Source organism: Oncorhynchus mykiss, chromosome 27 (genome assembly GCF_057628025.1).
Source record: "Oncorhynchus mykiss isolate SJ-2025 chromosome 27, ASM5762802v1, whole genome shotgun sequence".
Taxonomy (NCBI): domain Eukaryota; kingdom Metazoa; phylum Chordata; class Actinopteri; order Salmoniformes; family Salmonidae; genus Oncorhynchus; species Oncorhynchus mykiss.
The window spans coordinates 43,935,599-43,956,005 of NC_143048.1; the positions used below are offsets into that span (position 1 = coordinate 43,935,599).

Genomic DNA, 20,407 nt, shown 5'->3' on the forward strand with positions numbered 1-20,407 from the left:
TCTCCTGGTCTGTGATGATTTAGTATTTAGTTGTCTACTATGTGTTGTCTCTGCTCCTGTCCCTAGACATACTGACATCATCAAATGACTCCCTGGCTCTGTGAGAGAACAGGTGTAATTTGACTAAAATACGCACACACACATTAACTGCTTTAATAAATATGTAGTTGTCAACCCCAGTGAGGCGCATGAGTGCTGAGGGATTTTGGGAGCCTGAGTAAGCTCTGTTCATTGGGCCTTTTCTGTTCTCAGTCACTAGGGAGAACAGAAGTCCCAATTCCCTCCCTCCCCCTCCCCCTCCCCCACCCTCTCCCTCTCCATCCAACTCCCTCTCCCTCTCCATCCAACACCCTCTCCCCTCCCTGTCCCTCTCCATCCAACTCCTCCTCCCCGTCCCTCTCCATCCAACTCCCCAACTCCCTCTCCCTCTCCATCCAAGTTAAAAAAAGTTAAAGAATGAAATTTAGAAATATTAGGACGAGCCATGGCGTAGTCTGGTAAATTGTTCCTTGTTTCTGTCTATGGAGGGAAACACACCTTGTTTCTGTCTAATGGAGGGAAACACACCTGGTTTCTGTCTATGGAGGGAAACACCTTGTTTCTGTCTAATGGAGGGAAACACACCTTGTTTCTGTCTAATGGAGGGGAACACACCTTGTTTCTGTCTATGGAGGGAAACACACCTTGTTTCTGTCTATGGAGGGAAACACACCTTGTTTCTGTCTATGGAGGGAAACACACCTTGTTTCTGTCTATGGAGGGAAACACACCTTGTTTCTGTCTATGGAGGGAAACACACCTTGTTTCTGTCTATGGAGGGAAACACACCTTGTTTCTGTCTATGGAGGGAAACACACCTTGTTTCTGTCTAATGGAGCATGGAGGGGAACACCGCCAGGAGGAGTGGAGCGTGGAGCATCAATGGCTAGACCATAGAATTAGGAATTAGAATGCTAGAATGGTAATGAACCTTCTAATGGTGGGATGACAGTCAGGGGAGTTGGTCAACTATGGTTTGCCAGTACTGTGATAAGTAATTATGTAAAATTGCTGAACTTGAAGAATTTATCTGCACTGTATGTTTGTTAGCTAGCTAGCCAGATTTAGAGGAATATTCATATTTCAAATTTACTGCCAATATGCCAACGTTTCCATGTAAACAATGTAGTCAATCCACAGCCAAACACTGGCTGAAATCAGTTGATTATAGGACTTAGACAAGTTGTAAATGAAACAAATACTGATTTTGTATCATATAAAAGCACTATCGGATATTACAGCAGTCGTCCTGGACCTCAGGTGGGCAGTGAGGAACGTTCCCTGTGTGGTCTCGCCGGGCCACCATACTGTAGTGTTGTCAGCAAAGTCACCAATCCGTCTCGAAGGAGGGTGAAAGAGAGTGACCGGGCTCTACGTATTTGCTGACCTGTGACCCAATGACTACCTCACCCTGGTTAAAGTGGAGTTAAGCAACCCAAGACTTAACACACACAGGGGACTTTATTTACACACACTGACGAAGATGAACATGAGGATGGTTCTGTAGTACAGACATTTAATTGCAGTTTATGGAATGCAAGGAATAGAACAAATTGTACCATGGCATTGTTGAATACTCGTTTCTGATTGGCTTGAAGGGCATTCTAGAGCGTGCATGATTTCCCTACAACGCACGGTATATTTACTCCCTTGGAGATCATGGGTCAGGCTGGCTAGCCAATCAGGGCACAAGGGTGAGACACATGGCTATTGTCTGATTGGCTGAAGCCGCAAGCTGGAGGAGATATGGATTTGTCACGAGGGGGAAAAGGTGAGGATTGGTAAGAGTCTGACCGCATGGGTCCAGATAATAACTAAATAAATCCACACACAACGTATTGATACAGCGTCCTGTAGCGCCCTCGCCAGGCGGATTCTGTAACAGCTTTCCAAGAAAACAAAAATGAAGACATTTACACTCTTCACGTGTACATTCATTCTAGAGGATATTTACACAGAGAATTGGTATAAAACCCATGTAAACTGTTTATAATTAGATTTCTATATTTTAGCTTGACAATAATTCCATTACACAATTTCTGATATGTCACATGACTTAGTTTTATGTTCCGGTGTAACGTGCCGAGTAGGCTAGTGGATAAGAGCGTTGGGCCAGTAACCTTAGTGGATAAGAGCGTTGGGCCAGTAACCTTAGTGGATAAGAGCGTTGGGCCAATAACCTTAGTGGATAAGAGCGTTGGGCCAGTAACCTTAGTGGTTAAGAGATTTGGGCCAGTAACCTTAGTGGATAAGAGCGTTGGGCCAGTAACCTTAGTGGATAAGAGATTTGGGCCAGTAACCTTAGTGGTTAAGAGATTTGGGCCAGTAACCTTAGTGGATAAGAGATTTGGGCCAGTAACCTTAGTGGTTAAGAGCGTTGGGCCAGTAACCTTAGTGGATAAGAGCTTTGGGCCAATAAGAGCGTTGGGCCAATAACCTTAGTGGATAAGAGCGTTGGGCCAGTAACCTTAGTGGATAAGAGCGTTGGGCCAGTAACCTTAGTGGATAAGAGCGTTGGGCCAGTAACCTTAGTGGTTAAGAGCGTTGGGCCAATAACCTTAGTGGTTAAGAGCGTTGGGCCAATAACCTTAGTGGTTAAGAGCGTTGGGCCAATAACCTTAGTGGGTAAGAGCGTTGGGCCAATAACCTTAGTGGATAAGAGCGTTGGGCCAATAACCTTAGTGGATAAGAGCGTTGGGCCAGTAACCTTAGTGGATAAGAATGTTGGGCCAGTAACCTCAGTGGTTAAGAGAGTTGGGCCAATTACCTTAGTGGTTAAGAGCATTGGGCCAGTAACCTTAGTGGTTAAGAGCATTGGGCCAGTAGCCCGAAAGGTCGCTGGTTTGAATCCTCGAGGTGAGAAATCTGCCGATGTGCCCTTGAGTAAGGCACTTAACCTGTAAGTCGGTCTGGATAAGAGCGTCTGCTAAATTACTAAAATGTAAACATTAAATCAGGATTATGCCTCTAGGGCCATTCGTTCCAGTCAGACGGGTTTGAATTTCTCCCTGAACATTATGGCTGACATTTTCACCCCATTCTGGAACTCAGAGCAGCTCTGTGTGTGTGTGTGTGTGTGTGTGTGTGTGTGTGTCTGTGTCCAGCTGGTCTGAGCCCCTCCCCCAGGAAGCCCCTGTGAATGATTTTCAGGAGACAGTCTGAAAGAACAATACTGTGAGAAATCGTATGGTGGAGGCTGGGTCACTCTGCACTCAATGAGTTACTGTGTCTGTATGTCTGTCTCTGTCTGTCTGTCTGTCTGTCTGTCTGTCTGTGTGTGCAGAGATCTGTCTGTCTGTCTGTCTGTGTGTGCAGAGATCTGTCTGTCTGTCTGTCTGTCTGTCTGTGTGTGCAGAGATCTGTCTGTCTGTCTGTCTGTGTGTGCAGAGGTCTGTCTGTCTGTCTGTCTGTCTGTCTCTGTGTGCAGAGATCTGTCTGGATGTCTGTCTCTGTCTGTCTGTCTGTCTGTCTGTCTGTCTGTCTGTCTCTGTGTGCAGAGATCTGTCTGTCTGTCTGTATGTCTGTCTCTGTCTGTCTGTCTGTCTGTGTGTAAAGAGATCTGTCTGTCTGTCTGTCTGTCTGTGTGTGCAGAGGTCTGTATGTCTGTCTGTCTGTCTCTGTCTGTCTGTCTGTCTGTCTGTCTGTGCAGAGATCTGTCTGTCTGTCTGTCTGTCTGTGTGTGCAGAGATCTGTCTGTCTGTCTGTCTGTCTGTCTGTCTGTCTGTCTGTCTGTCTGTCTGTCTGTCTGTCTGTGTGTGCAGAGATCTGTCTGTCTGTGTGTGCAGAGGTCTGTCCTGTCTGTCTGTCTGTCTGTCTGTCTGTCTGTGTGCAGAGATCTGTCTGTCTGTCTGTCTGTGTGTGCAGAGATCTGTCTGTCTGTCTGTCTGTCTGTCTGTCTGTGTGTGCAGAGATCTGTCTGTCTGTGTGTGCAGAGGTCTGTCCTGTCTGTCTGTCTGTCTGTCTGTCTGTGTGCAGAGATCTGTCTGTCTGTCTGTCTGTGTGTGCAGAGATCTGTCTGTCTGTCTGTCTGTCTGTCTGTCTGTCTGTCTGTCTGTCTGTCTGTCTGTCTGTCTGTCTGTCTGTGTGCAGAGATATGTCCGTCCGCACGCACTCAATGATGTTACTGTGTCTGTCTGTCTGCCACCAAATGAATGTATGTATCTTGCTGTGCCTAAATGGCTGGGGTAGGTTGCATGTTCATGTGGCATACCAGGGGCAGGACCAGGGGCAGAACCAGGACCAGGGGCAGAACCAGGACCAGGGGCAGGACCAGGACCAGGTTTATAAACTCTGATATAATGGAGTAGGTATAAATGTTAGGCACTGAGCAAATTTCAGGTCTGCTGAGCGCAAACATGAACATTGTGAAAATTGTGTGTAACTTCAGGCATGTGTTCACTGTGAACACTGAGGCTGTATCCGCTTTCAGTTACAGTTTTACCAGTGGTCAAGTAGGCTACTGTGGCTATTTGATCACAATGTAGGCAGAGAAGCCTACCATCGAAAACAAGGGAGAAAAATGCATCCCATTACATTTGTATATGTAAATGGCTGTTCTATCATTTAGCCTACAGATGTTTGCAGCAGATGTGTGATGTTCAATACAGGCCATTACAGGCCTTCTGCAGCTCTGATTGGTTACGGTGCACCGGTCTGTGTAGCGTTCAAGACAACTGGGAACTCAGAACTGGGAACTCAGAACTCCGATTTTCGACTTCAGTGCGTCAAAACAACTGGGAATTCTGGGAGAAAAAAACGAGCTCCGACTGGGGAAAAAAAATCAATTTATCAACTCTGGCCTCTTTCCAGAGCTCCGACTTTCCGACCTGAAGATCGCTGACGTCATGATTTGACCTCGTATTTTTCAGAGTTCCCAGGTGTCTTGAACGCGGCATCAATTGTGCCTGTCAATACAATATAATCCTTCTCCAATGCGCTCTACCCACAAGGAAATATATTGCACAGTTAGTTTTGCATACTAAATCTTGCATAGTTCGTTTTGTTTTTCGGTATGGTACACTGAAGGTGGATAATATTGCGTTGATTCGAGCACAATTCTTAACCCAATTTTCAATTTAAGTTAATCCGCTCATATGTATTATGTGGTTATATGCAGAAGTCTAAAAGTATTTGGTTTTAAATATACTTAAGTATCAATAGTAAGGGCAGGGTAGCCTAGTGGTTAGGGCGTTGGACTATTAACCGGAAGGTTGCAAGTTCAAAACCCTGAGCTGACAAGGTACAAATCTGTCGTTCTGCCCCTGAACAGGCAGTTAACCCACTGTTCCTAGGCCGTCATTGAAAATAAGAATTTGTTCTTAACCGACTTGCCTAGTTAAACAAATGTGAAAAATAAAATAAATATCAAAAGTAAAAGTACAAATCATTTCAAATTCCTTATGTTAAACACAGCACCATTTTCCTGTTTTTTAAATGTACGGAAAGCCAGGGGCACACTCCAACCCCTAGGCATCATTTACAAATACAGTATTTGTGTTTAGTGAGTCAGATCAGAGGCAGCAGGGATGACCAGGGATGTTCTCTGTTTAGTGAGACAGTCAGATCAAAGGCAGTAGGGATGACCAGGGATGTTCTCTGTTTAGTGAGACAGTCAGATCAGAGGCAGTAGGGATGACCAGGGATGTTATCTTGCTTGATAAGTGTGTGAATTAGACCAGTTCTCTCTCCTGTTAAGCATTCAAAATGTAACGAGTAGTTTTGGGTGTCAGGGAAAATGTAAGGAGTAAAAAGTACATCATTTTCTTTAGGTATGTCATAAAGTAAAGGTTGTCAAAAATATAAATAGTAAAGTACAGATACCCCCAAAAACTACTTAAGTAGTATTTTTACTTAAATACTTTACACCACAGACCAAAACGAACTAAAACTTAACAACATTTTGTCATAATATATACACAGACTGTTCCGAGCAGTTTTGGATAGGGAAACATGCCTTTTAAGGTTAGAGGTTAGGGAAGATAGGATTTTGATCAATTGTTTTGTCCCCACGGGGACAGTAAAACAAACGTGTTGGGGGGGGGGGGGGGGGTGAAGAGGGAGCCTGGTGGGATCACACATAATAGACTTCCATTCAAGATCACAAAGAAACACGCAAAGTTTCTACCTTGGGCATGTGAACCGATCTAGAGAAAGCAGGAATCGCGCTCGGCCCCTTTAAGGGCAGACTGCGAGGACTGTTAAATAGATCAGAGAGAGAGATCAACACACGCACACACAGCCATCCCTGGGCTGAGAGACGGTGGATCCTAAAGTGTAGTGTGCGTCGAGCGGATATGGAGAAAATGTAACGTTGCCGCGGTAGCCTCCTAATCTCCGATATGAAGAGAATTAATGCATAGTATTGGCCTTGATTGGACAACAAAATAACAACAACCAACAGTGCAAGGATTGGCTCCCCGACATCAGCGGGGATCGTAGCGCCGTGCAGTGAGTCGGACATCGAGGTGAGCGCTGCTGCGTTCATGTTATCCATTTTGTGGCTTCCGACCTGCTTGGATGTTGCTGGGCGCTATGGCGCGCATTCTAGTTTACTATTTGCCTTTATGGTCGCCAACTTGTAGTTTAGGCTACGTTCCACATATCATTTTATTTAAAGGCTATGAAAATGTTTGCGTCGTGCTTTAGTGAGGAGGGTAGCAATTCTCGGCTCGGCAGTTTGGCTCAGCCCTCACTGTGTTCGCTCCAGGTGCTGAAGGATAACCGTCTGTCTATTCGCCCCGACAACGCGCCGGGTGCTGAAACGCATCCATTTAAAAACATTGTAGCGACACACTGGTAGCCTAGGCTATAACAGACTCGATTGATGCCGTTCTTATTACACCTCAATGATTGATGGGCTTCCTCCGAGAGGCCTCAAGACAAAGCTACTCGGGATTGGGACTATGCGGTAAGGGACTTTTCCCCTAATCCATTTAGCGGATCTAGGGGTAGGTCTCTCGAGGGGACATTAACACAGACCACAATAACATGTATCCAGCAGTCATTGGCAATCTCAGAGTCTGTGTCCTGGCTTTGCCTATAAAGTCTACTCTGTTAACAGTCCTTCATTAACGCGGATTTCGGGACCCGTTCTTTCAGTCGCAGACTCGGTGCTCAGCGGTTCAATAGCCGGTTATTTCTCATTCATGAGCACCGCGTCCGCGCGCACATGGTACCACAGCATGCATATTGATTTTTCCCATTGATTATTAAAAGGCATAGGCTAGTGATATATATTTTACAGTTCTATCTAATTGGTAATGGCTCTTATAGGCATAATGTTGTTATTGCGGACTGTTTCATTCGATAGACTATGATCAAACAGAGGCTACAGTGAAGATCAGACAACAATCATGCCACTTAATAAATGATCAGTGCAGTGCAGGCTAACATGTAGGCTAACCTAGGCAATGTTTACTACTGATTGGTTTTGTTACCAGTCTACTAAAAAACATGATCCAGTAACCTATTTGTTCACAGAATTCATTCTCTGATTACAGCATATGTATGCACCGGTCATATTTTATAGTTTCAAGATGAAAAGAAAACTCCCACATCTTGAATTTCAGGGTGTTTTGATCATCTGTGAAATTAATTTAGTGAGTGAGAGACACCGGAAGAAGCAACGAGTCGCGGAATGAGCGTCTCACGCGCTCTATCCTTTATCACCTTTGGTCATAATGGAGGAACGCTGCTCACTCAATATTTACATTCGCTCTGTTTGTCTCCGGTCTGCTCACACGCTAATTAGTGTGTTTAACATGCACAGTGGCGTGTGGGTTGTTTATAAGTGCCTCCTTGTTTCTTTTACAGCACTGGAGGCGCCTGTAGACCAACAGTAGGCACATCCAGAATCAGAACACAGCGATAGATTCCTGTCGATAGTATTTCTGTGATACAGCACACCTCAGGCATTGTTTTCATGTTTGTGTGTACTCTGAGTACATTATGCTTGTAAATAGTATGGCTATAGGGCAGTAAGTTATGCCTGCCCTGACTGCTGTCATCATGTCAGCCCAGTCTGGCGCTATCAGTCTGTATTGGAGAAGCTGTATCTGTGAAGGCACCCGTCTGTATAGGAGAGGCTGTATCTGTGAAGGCACCAGTCTGTATAGGAGAGGCTGTATCTGTGAAGGCACCCGTCTGTATAGAAGAGGCTGTATCTGTGAAGGCACCCGTCTGTATAGGAGAGGCTGTATCTGTGAAGGCACCCACCCGTATGTATAGGAGAGGCTGTATCTGTGAAGGCACCCGTATGTATAGGAGAGGCTGTATCTGTGAAGGGGGGAGCAAAACTGATTCTAGATCTGTTGCTAGGCTACGTCTCACTTCTACCTGGAGAAGAGAACATTCCTCTCTGTGACAGTTGGTTGAGAGTCAGGAAGCAGCCGGCAGGGCTGATATGACCTCATGAGGGAAGAAAGAGGTCAGGTCAAAGGTCATAGTGTGTGGTATGGGAGGGTTGTATTACGTTGACCTCTGACCCCTTACCTCATGAGGTCTAATCTATGGGCTGTCATCCTTTCTTCTGAATGTCTGCTGCTCCCTCTCTCTGGCATCCTTTCTTCTGAATGTCTGCTGCTCCGTCTCTCTGGCATCATTTCTTCTGAATGTCTGCTGCTCCGTCTCTCTGGCATCCTTTATTCTGAATGTCTGCTGCTCCGTCTCTCTGGCATCCTTTATTCTGAATGTCTGCTGCTCCCTCTCTCTGGCATCCTTTATTCTGAATGTCTGCTGCTCCGTCTCTCTGGCATCCTTTATTCTGAATGTCTGCTGCTCCCTCTCTCTGGCATCCTTTCTTATGAATGTCTGCTGCTCCCTCTCTCTGGCATCCTTTATTCTGAATGTCTGCTGCTCCGTCTCTCTGGCATCCTTTATTCTGAATGTCTGCTGCTCCCTCTCTCTGGCATCCTTTATTCTGAATGTCTGCTGCTCCGTCTCTCTGGCATCCTTTATTCTGAATGTCTGCTGCTCCCTCTCTCTGGCATCCTTTATTCTGAATGTCTGCTGCTCCGTCTCTCTGGCATCCTTTATTCTGAATGTCTGCTGCTCCGTCTCTCTGGCATCCTTTATTCTGAATGTCTGCTGCTCCGTCTCTCTGGCATCCTTTATTCTGAATGTCTGCTGCTCCCTCTCTCTGGCATCCTTTATTCTGAATGTCTGCTGCTCCCTCTCTCTGGCATCCTTTATTCTGAATGTCTGCTGCTCCGTCTCTCTGGCATCCTTTATTCTGAATGTCTGCTGCTCCGTCTCTCTGGCATCCTTTATTCTGAATGTCTGCTGCTCCGTCTCTCTGGCATCCTTTATTCTGAATGTCTGCTGCTCCCTCTCTCTGGCATCCTTTATTCTGAATGTCTGCTGCTCCCTCTCTCTGGCATCCTTTATTCTGAATGTCTGCTGCTCCCTCTCTCTGGCATCATTTCTTCTGAATGTCTGGCATCCTTTATTCTGAATGTCTGCTGCTCCGTCTCTCTGGCATCCTTTATTCTGAATGTCTGCTGCTCCGTCTCTCTGGCATCATTTCTTCTGAATGTCTGCTGCTCCGTCTCTCTGGCATCATTTCTTCTGAATGTCTGCTGCTCCCTCTCTCTGGCATCCTTTATTCTGAATGTCGGCTGCTCCGTCTCTCTGGCATCCTTTATTCTGCAATGCATTTAGGCTGCCATTGGTTTCTCTGGCCTCTGATGCCAGGCTTCCTTTGGTGAGTAAGTCAGTCCCAGTAGTGTCACACTAGACTACCCTCCACTGTCTGATCTGCTCTTATGGATCCCAAAGGAACAAATCTTGTTAATTTGAGATATAATTCCCAGAGGAAACAGATGACTTCTGGATAGACTTCTGTGTGGCTGTGGCCCTGTGTTTACACTACATTCTACCCTTGTAGGCCTGTGTGTGTTCTGTGTCTGCCTATCATTTTATCTTATGTGTCTGGTTGTGAATTTGGCCTGTGCAATTTCCTGCTCTTCCCAGCAGTGACTTCCTGTGTATGTGTTTACTGTAGTAAAGAGAACACATGACTTGTCCTGGCCAGGATAATCTTAGAAAGCATGACAGGGCCCAGAGTTCCTCGGGTGGGAGATCGCGATCACCACCAAATTTCAACCAATTGGAGGGAGAGAGTCCCCAACCCACAGCCCTGCTGAGCTGGCAGGGAAGTCCTCAGAGCAGTGTGTGACTGTGTGAGTGCAGCTGTAATAGTGTTGTTGTATTAATCAACGTGATGTACTGAACAGAACATCTCCTTGGAGGACTGGATCCGATCGCCCTGCTCATGTCTCCTGGTCAATGTGTTTTAGCAGGCTGGAGTTGCCTCTCTGCCTCTGCTCCAAGTAATGTCCCTTTCCTGTCCATATCCCCTGGGACAGTTACTGTTAACGGTACTGAAACCATCTGACACACACACACACAGACACAGACACAGACAGACACAGTTACTGCTAGGGTACTAAAACCATCTGATGAACATATATACACTACCGTTCAAAAGTTTGGGGTCACTTAGAAATGTCCTTGTTTTTGAAAGAAAAGCTTCTTTTTTTGTCCATTTAAAATAACATCAAATTGATCAGAAATACAGTGTAGACATTGTTAATGTTTTAAATGACTATTGTAGCTGGAAACGGCTTTTTTTTTTTTTTTTACATGGAATATCTACAGAGGCCCATGATCAGCAACCATCACTCCTGTGTTCCAATGGCACATTGTGTTAGCTAATCCAAGTTTATCATTTTAAAAGGCTAACTGATCATTAGAAAACCCTTTTACAATTATGTTAGCACACTTTTGTATATTATGCCAGCTAGCTACCTAGAGCTACCTGGAACCCTACTAATTCCACAGCTGGTCTATCGATGTCACTGCACGAAGAGGCAAAAACAGACTTACCCTCATCGCGATGTCCCCCAAAGGCTAACTTGCTAGCCCCAGTCTGCTAACTGCTTGCTTTCCTGCCCCGGTCTGCTAACTTCTAGCTTGTTTAGCCCCAGCCTACTAACTGTTAGCTTGTTAGCATCGGCCTGCTAACTGTCTGAATCGCCGTGTCCCCCAGTCAGCCCAACCACTCACTGGACCCATATGTTCACTTGGCTACGCATGCCTCTCTCTAATATCAATATGCCTTGTCCATTACTGTCCTGGTTAGTGATTACTGACTTATTTCACTGTAGAGACTCTAGCCCTGCTCAATATGCCTTGGGGCGGCAGGGTAGCCTAGTGGTTAGAGTGTTGGACTAGTAACCGAAAGGTTGCAAGTTCAAAGGTACGACTCTGTCGTTCTGCCCATCAACAGGCAGTTAACCCACTGTTCCCAGGCTGCCATTGAAAATAAGAATTTATTCTTAACTGACTTGCCTAGTTAAATAAAGGTAAAATAAAAAACCAACCATGTTGTTCCTCCTTCTACATATGCGATGACATCACCTGGTTTAAATGTCTCTAGAGACTATATCGCTCTCATCATTACTCAATGCCTAGGTTTACCTCCAATGTACTCACATCCTACCATACCTTTGTCTGTACACTATGTATCTATGCCCAGAAACCTGCTCCTTTTCCTCTGTTCCGAACGTGCCAGACGGCCAGTTCGTATAGTATTTAGCAGTACCCTTATCCTACTCCTCCTCTGATGATGTAGAGGTTAATCCAGGTCCTGGAGTGCCTAGCTCCACTCCCCAGGTGCTCTCATTTGTTGACTTCTGTAACCGTAAAAGCCTTGGATTCATGAATGTTAACATTAGAAGCCTATTCCCTAAGTTTGTTGTACTCCCTGCTTTAGCACAATCTGCCAACCCATTTGTCTTAGCCGTGTCTGAATCCTGGCTTAGGAAAACCACCAAAACCCCTGAAATCTCCATGGCTAACTATAAAATTTTCCGCCAAGATAGAACTGCCAAAGGGGGCGGTGTTGCAATCTACTGCAAAGTTCTGTCCTACTAGTCAGGTCTGTACCCAAACAATTCGAGCTTCTACTTCTAAAAATGCACCTTTCCAGAAACAAGTCTCTCACTGTTGCCGCTTGCTATAGACCTCCCTCTGCCCCCAGCTGTGCCCTCGATACCATATGTGAATTGATTGCCCCCCATCTATCTTTTGAGATCGTGCTACTAGGTGACCTAAACTGGGACATGCTTAACACCCCGGCTATTCTACAATCTAAGCTTGATGCCCTCAATCTCACACAAATTATCAATGAACCTACCAAGTACAACCCCAAATCTGTAAATACGTGCACCCTCATAGATGTCATCCTAACTAACTCGCCCTCCAAATACACCTCTGCTGTTTTCAATCAAGATCTCAGCGATCATTGCCTGCATCCGTAATGGATCTGCGACCAAACGACCACCCCTCATCACTGTCAAACGCTCCCTAAAACACTTCTGCGAGCAGGCCTTTCTAATCGACCTGGCCGGGGTATCCTGGAATGACATTGACCTCATCCCGTCAGTAGATGATGCCTGGCTATTCTTTAAAAGTGCCTTCCTCACCGTCTTAATGTAGAACTAGGAATAGATATAGCCCTTGGTTCACTCCAGACCTGTCTGCCCTTGAGCAGCACAAAAACATCCTGTGGTGTTCTGCATTCGCATCGAATAGCCCCCGTGATATGCAACTTTTCAGGGAAGTTAGGAACAAATATACACAGGCAGGTAAGAAAGCTAAGGCTAGCCTTTTCAAACAGAAATTTGCATCCTGTAGTACTAACTCAAATCAAATATCTGTCACATACACATGGTTAGCAGATGTTAATGCGAGTGTAGCGAAATGCTTGTGCTTCTAGTTCCTGACAATGCAGTAATAACCAACGAGTAATCTAACCTAACAATTCCACAACTACTACCTTATACACACAAGTGTAAAGGGGTAAAGGATATGTACATGAAGATATATGAATGAGTGATGGTACAGAACGGCATAGGCAAGATGCAGTAGATGGTATCAAGTACAGTATATACATATGAGATGAGTAATGTAGGGTATATAAACATAAAGTGGCATAGTTTTAAAGTGGCTAGTGATACATTTTAATTATTAAAGTGGCTGGAGTTGAGTCAGTGTGTTGGCAGCAGCCACTCAATGTTAGTGGTGGCTGTTTAACAGTCTGATGGCCTTGAGATAGAAGCTGTTTTTCAGTCTCTCGGTCCCTGCTTTGATGCACCTGTACTGACCTCGCCTTCTGGATGATAGCGGGGTGAACAGGCAGTGGCTCGGGTGGTTGTTGTCCTTGATGATCTTTATGGCCTTCCTGTGACATCTGGTGGTGTAGGTGCCCTGGAGGGCAGGTAGTTTGCCCCCGGTGATCCGTTGTGCAGACCTCACTACCCTCTGGAGAGCCTTACGGTTGTGGGCGGAGCAGTTGCCGTACCAGGCAATACAGTGATACAGGATGCTCTGGATTGTGCATCTGTAGAAGTTTGTGAGTGCTTTTGGTGACGAGCCAAATTTCTTCAGCCTCCTGAGGTTGAAGAGGACCTGCTGCGCCTTCTTCACCACACTGTCTGTGTGAGTGGACCAATTCAGTTTGTCTGTAATGTGTACGCCGAGGAACTTAACACTTTACACCTTTTCCACCACTGTACCATCAATGTGGATAGGGGGGTGCTCCCTCTGCTGTTTCCTGAAGTCCACAATCATCTCCTTTGTTTTGTTGACATCGAGTGTGAGGTTATTTTCCTGACACCACACTCTGAGGGCCCTCACCTCCTCCCTGTAGGCCGTCTCGTCGTTGTTGGTAATCAAGCCTACCACTGTAGTGTCGTCCGCAAACTTGATGATTGAGTTGGAGGCGTGCATGGCCACTCAGTTGTGGGTGAACAGGGAGTACAGGAGAGGGCTCAGAACGCACCCTTGTGGGGCCCCAGTGTTGAGGATCAGCGGGGTGGAGATGTTGTTACCTACCCTCACCACCTGGGGGCGGCCCGTCAGGAAGTCCAGTACCCAGTTGCACAGGGCGGGGTCGAGACCCAGGGTCTCGAGCTTGATGACGAGCTTGGAGGGTACTATGGTGTTGAATGCCGAGCTGTAGTCGATGAACAGCATTCTCATATAGGTATTCCTCTTGTCCAGATGGGTTAGGGCCGCGTGCAGTGTGGTTGTGATTGCGTCATGTGGACCTATTGGGGCGGTAAGCAAATTGGAGTGGGTCTAGGGTGTCAGGTAGGATGGAGGTGATATGGTCCTTGACTTGTCTCTCAAAGCACTTCATGATGACAGAAGTGAGTGCTACGGGGCGGTAGTCGTTTCGCTCAGTTACCTTAGCTTTCTTGGGAACAGGAACAATGGTGGCCCTCTTGAAGCATGTGGGAACAGAAGACTAGCATACTATCCCCTGGTCGCTGAGCCTAGCATACTATCCCCTGGTCGCTGAGCCTAGCATACTATCTCCTGGTCGCTGAGCCTAGCATACTATCTCCTGGTCGCTGAGCCTAGCATACTATCTCCTGGTCGCTGAGCCTAGCCAACTATCTCCTGGTTGCTGAGCCTAGCCAACTATCTCCTGGTTGCTGAGCCTAGCCAACTATCTCCTGGTCGCTGAGCCTAGCCAACTATCTCCTGGTTGCTGAGCCTAGCCAACTATCTCCTGGTTGCTGAGCCTAGCCAACTATCTCCTGGTTGCTGAGCCTAGCCAACTATCTCCTGGTTGCTGAGCCTAGCACACTATCTCCTGGTCGCTGAGCCAGTGAAAGGTTACATACATGTGTTGAAGAGTGTGGTGCTTAAGCTGCATCCCTGTCTCACCTCACGGCCCTGTGGAAAAATGTTTATTTTTTTGTCCCAAATATTTTTCCATTTTGTGTACATGGATTTTATAATGTCGTATGTTTTTCCCCCAACACCACTTTCCATCAATTTGCATAGCAGACCCTTTAAAAATTCTGTCCTACGGTAATTTGGTAAAAAGCCAATTTGACATTTCCTCAGTACATTATTTTCATTGAGGAAATGTAAGAGTCTGCTGTTAATGATAATGCAGAGGATTTTTCCAGGTCGCTGTCGACTCATCCCACGGTACTGTGGTTATTGGTGTCAAATTTATCTCCACTTTTGTGGATTGGGGTGATCAGTCCTTGGTTTCAAATATTGGGGAAGGTGCCAGAGCTAAGGATGATGTTAAAGAGTTTTAGTATAGCCAATTGGAATTTGTGGTCTGTATATTTTATCATTTCATTGAGGATACCATCAACACCACAGGCCTTTTAGGGCAGTCTTTAAATAGAAACTAAGATTTGTATTTGATCATGTATATGTTTTTGCTGTTTGTTCTTTGTTATAGGGCCAAAAAGATTGAAGAAGTGGTTTACCCGTACATCTCCATTTTGGATAAATAACTCTGTTTGTTTAGTGTTATCCAATTTTCCCAGAAGGGGTTCGAGACTATGGATTCTTCAATTACATTGTGCTGATTTCTGGCTGGGATTCATCTGAGGGAAGACTGGAGACATTGATGCCGATCATTCCTGCTGTATTTCCTCTGGGACAGGATCCAGAGTTGAGAGAGGCGAGGGATTTCACTTAACATGAACCTGTCTTCTGATTTTCTCCTCCTTCCTCCTCCCTCCTATCCTCTCCTCCTTCCTCCCCCTATCATTTGTTCCCTTCTTCCTCCCTCCTATCCTCTCCTCCTTCCTCCCCCTATCATTTGTTCCCTCCTTCCTCCCTCCTATCCTCTCCTCCTTCCTCCCCCTATCCTTTGTTCCCTCCTTCCTCCCTCCTATCCTCTCCTCCTTCCTCCCCCTATCCTTTGTTCCCTCCCTCCTCCCTCCTATCCTCTCCTCCTTCCTCCCCCTATCATTTGTTCCCTCCTTCCTCCCTCCTATCCTCTCCTCCTACAAGCATTTCGCTACACTCGCATTAACATCTGCTAACCATGTGTATGTGACAAATAAAATTTGATTTGATTCCTCCCCCTATCATTTGTTCCCTCCTTCCTCCCTCCTATCCTCTCCTCCTTCCTCCCCCTATCATTTGTTCCCTCCTTCCTCCCTCCTATCCTCTCCTCCTTCCTCCCCCTATCCTTTGTTCCCTCCTTCCTCGCCCTATCCTTTGTTCCCTCCTTCCTCCCTCCTATCCTTTGTTCCCTCCTTCCTCGCCCTATCCTTTGTTCCCTCGTTCCTCCCTCCTATCCTCTCCTCCTTCCTCCCCCTATCTTACCCTTCCCTCCACAAACTCTAGATGTACTTTTATCTCGGTGCATCACAAACAAGTATTTTCATGTTGAAAGAAGGTGGTAGATGGAAGCTCCCTCCCTCAGCTGTATGTACTGGGGGGTTTCTCCCTCAGCTGTATGTACTGGGGGGTTTCTCCCTCAGCTGTATGTACTGGGGGGTTTCTCCCTCAGCTGTATGTACTGGGGGGTTTCTCCCTCAGCTGTATGTACTGGGGGGTTTCTCCCTCAGCTGTATGTACTGGGGGGTTTCTCTCTCAGCTCTATGTACTGTGGGGTTTCTCTCTCAGCTCTATGTACTGTGGGGTTTCTCCTTATCCTTCCCTGGGCTCAGTCAGGGTCCTTCATGTGACCTGATTTTAATCCAGCTCAGTTGGTTCTTTACTGCAGGGCTTCAGAGTGGAGAGAACGGGGGGGGGGGGGGGGGGCAGGGATGGAGAAGGGGGAGAGAGCGAGAGCGTTTGTGTGTGATCTGATGTGGTTTGGCACAGCCTGGGCCTGGCGATGCAGGGAGTGAAGGGATATGGTTGAGTCATACATCCAGAGAGGCAGAGAGAGATGGGGGGTGAGAGGGAGAAAGATGGGGGGGGGTGAGATGGATGAGAGGGAGAGAGGGGGGGGGGGGGGGGGGGGCAGGGATGGAGAAGGGGGAGAGAGCGAGAGCGTTTGTGTGTGATCTGATGTGGTTTGGCACAGCCTGGGCCTGGCGATGCAGGGAGTGAAGGGATATGGTTGAGTCATACATCCAGAGAGGCAGAGAGAGATGGGGGGTGAGAGGGAGAAAGATGGGGGGGGGTGAGATGGATGAGAGGGAGAGAGATGGGGGGGTGAGATGGATGAGATAGATGGGGGGTGAGAGGGATGAGAGTGAGAGATGGGGGGGGGGGGGGGGATGAGATATGAGAGGGATGAGTATCTCCAGTAGGAGAGGAGGAACCAGGTGGTCTCTGTCACATTCATTTACAGGGATAACAACTAATGCAGGCTGCCTATAGACAAAGGGAAGAGAGGTAGGGAGAACTCATCAGTTTGAGTTTAGACATTTAGCTATATATTAAGTTTCTCTTGAATTTAGATTGTATTTAATTATATTGTATCTGCGCTTTAGTCATGCTATCTGTAGAATTCCAAACCAAACACTGGTACAAAACAAGGATACAGATTTTTTATTTTATTAGATGAACACAGCCGGATAAAAACTATTAAAAGGAAATGATTTCCTGCAGATTCCATCTGGCTCTAGTCACGTCCATGTCAATAACCTCTTAACAACATATGATGTCAGCTGGTATATGAGCCTTGTGATTGATGTGTGTCGGTGTAGCAGGGCTGTGTGGGGAGATCGTTCTTCCACAGAGAGAGAAGGGCTGTGGCCTGTCGCCTCTATTTAGGGAAATGACACGCTCACGATCTCCCAGCCTCAGCAGTCTGTTTCATTCCCACATCTTCTGTTTTTCACACGACAGGGACTGTTGGCGCTGTCATTTGTATATGCTAGGCTGCACACATTCTCACTGTAATGTGTCTTTCCCTGCTATTGGTGACAGACACACGGTATGTTGGAACGCGCTCTCTCACCTCGCTCTCTCTCACATCTCACACCTCTCTCTCTCTCACCTCGCTCTCTCACCTCACACCTCTCTCTCTCTCTCCCTCTTCCTTTCCTTCTGTCATCTCTCTCAGCCTCTCCCAGGTGGGTTGGCATGGCCCAGTGATGAACAGTGCGGCAGTGCCCGGCAGCCCGGAGTTCTCCTCATGCCCGCTGCCCGACTGGCGAGAGTTCTGCGAGCTCCATGCCCGTGCCTCCGCCGCCGACTTTGCCCACAAGTTCCGCCGCTTCCTGACGGAGAACCCGTGCTACGACTCCCCGGGCGCCGACGGCAGCTTCTCGCAGCACTTCGCCAGACACTTCCTGGAGTGTTTTTCTGCTGCTGTCACCCAGGCCAGGGACCACCAGGCCTCGCTCTTGCCAGGGGACGACGGCTCCAACGCTCCCCCCAAATACAGCATTGTTCCCTTCCTGGGGATCCAGGGCTGCCCTTTGCCCTACGGACACAACGACCTCTATCAGCGGCGCAAGGACGCCGGTGCCTCCAGCGAGTCCCTGGACAGTATGGACAGTGGAGGTTTAGGACTAGAAGGGATAGGCAGTTCCTCCTCTATGGCCACCTCCCGCACCCCTCAGCCTGCCCACAAGCCCTCTGCTCTGGGCCAGTCACGCAGCTCAGAGGACGTGTCAGTGGGACACCCCAAGGCCCGCTTCAAGAAGGGATTCTCTCTGAGGAACATGAGTCTGTGTGTGGTGGACGGGGTGAAGGAGATCTGGCACCGCCACGCCTCCCCTGAACCAGACCCTGTAGTGGGGTCCGGAGGGGTCAGACGGGTCAACGGAGGAGGGGAGCCAGGTGGGGACAGATGGTCCCAGAGACTGCGTCTTCCCAGGGGGTCTCAGGGGCACAAGGCTGAGCTGCTGGAGATCCAGAGAGAGGGTGCTCTGCGTTACATGGTAGCTGATGATACTAACTGTATAGGGGTGCCTCAGTGGCAGAAGTGTAGGTTGCTGCTGAGGAAGACCAGGAGGGACGAAGGGGGTGACAAGTTCCTGTTGGAGTTCTATGTGCCACCCAAGGTAGAGTTACAGTATATGGACGTGGACAAAAACACACACACACACACACACACACACACACACACACACACACACACACACACACACACACACACACACACACACACACACTGTCATATTTGTCTATGTGGGCTTCACAGATCACTGGTTCTGACCTTAAAGTGAGAAAATAAGACTGAAGCTGTTTAAATCTCTCTGCTCTCCCTTCATACCAGGGGGCCCAAGGATACGAGGGAGGGAAGGAGGGGATGAGCTGGAGTGAGAGGGATGGCGGGAGAGCTGGAGGGGGATGGAGTGAGATGGATGGGGAGGGAGAAGGGGGTAGAGCTGGGGGGGGGATGGAGTGAGATGGATGGGGAGGGAGAAGGGGGTAGAGCTGGGGGGAGGGAGGGAGGGAGGGGATGAGCTGGAGTGAGAGGGATGGTGGGAGAGCTGGAGGGGGATGGAGTGAGATGGATGGGGAGGGAGAAGGGGAGGGAGGGGGATAGAGGGATTTCTGAAGGACCTCAAATCAAGCAGCTTGTTAAGCAGCAGACTCAGGGGAAACGCACTCAGGAACACATGGCTTTACGGGGAGAGAGACACAGTATGAGGATTTGATTTATTGAACCATTATTTAAACAGGGAGTCACATTGAGATTCTAATCTGTTTTATAAGAGAGCCCTGTACACATGACAATAATAAACTGAATATTAACACATACTACATGTACGTGTTTAAAACGATCACATTCAACACAGTAAAAACAATATCAAATAAACATTTTAAAACAATCACATTCAGCACAGTAAAAACAAGATAAAATAAACATTTTAAAACAATCACATTCAACTACATAGAGGTCCTCGATCAATCATTTAAACTTCGTGAGTGGCACCGGCACATCTAACTGCAGTGAACTCTCCAGAATGTTCCACAAAGTTGGGGTATAAAAACAAAATGTGGATTTTCCCAAATCTGTGGAGACTGGAGGAAACTCTACTGTTATCCTGTGAACGGGTTTGGTCATTTTATGATTTTTACATGAATTAATAATGTTATTATATATAGAGAGAGTTTCTGTAAACTGATTCAGTCACTGAGGTGGGAAAAGAGACCACTTGATGTTGTGATCCAGGTGCCCAATGGCCACAGACACTGTTCCCTGAAGAGACGTACAAGTCCACGGCTCAACAGTGACTGCTTCACTACGGTCGTCTAATCAGGGCCCGTATCCACAATGCCTCTTAGAGTAGGATCAGGATGGAGAACAGTGATCAGGATGGAGAACAGTGATCAGGATGGAGAACAGTGATCAGGATGGAGAACAGTGATCAGGATGGAGAACAGTGATCAGGATGGAGAACAGTGATCAGGATGGAGAACAGTGGTCAGGATGGAGAACAGTGGTCAGGATGGAGAACAGTGGTCAGGATGGAGAACAGTGGTCAGGATGGAGAACAGTGGTCAGGATGGAGAACAGTGGTCAGGATGGAGAACAGTGGTCAGGACGGAGAACAGTGGTCAGGATGGAGAACAGTGGTCAGGATGGAGAACAGTGGTCAGGATGGAGAACAGTGGTCAGGATGGAGAACAG

General features: G+C 47.2%; 1 protein-coding gene across 4 annotated transcripts in view; it reads left to right on the plus strand.

Moving 5' to 3' along the window:
- The first annotated feature begins 6,217 nt into the window (after nt 1-6,217).
- LOC110508074 (SH2B adapter protein 2) overlaps nt 6,218-20,407 on the plus strand; it is a 36,275-nt gene continuing 22,085 nt past the window's right edge. For all 4 annotated transcript variants that reach the window (XM_036965650.2, XM_090224089.1, XM_090224088.1 and 1 more), the window contains exons 1-2: nt 6,218-6,503; nt 17,885-18,830. In XM_036965650.2, the coding sequence (XP_036821545.1) occupies nt 17,916-18,830 (915 nt within the window). In that variant the 5' untranslated portion in view covers nt 6,218-6,503; nt 17,885-17,915. The remainder of the gene's footprint in view (nt 6,504-17,884; nt 18,831-20,407) is intronic.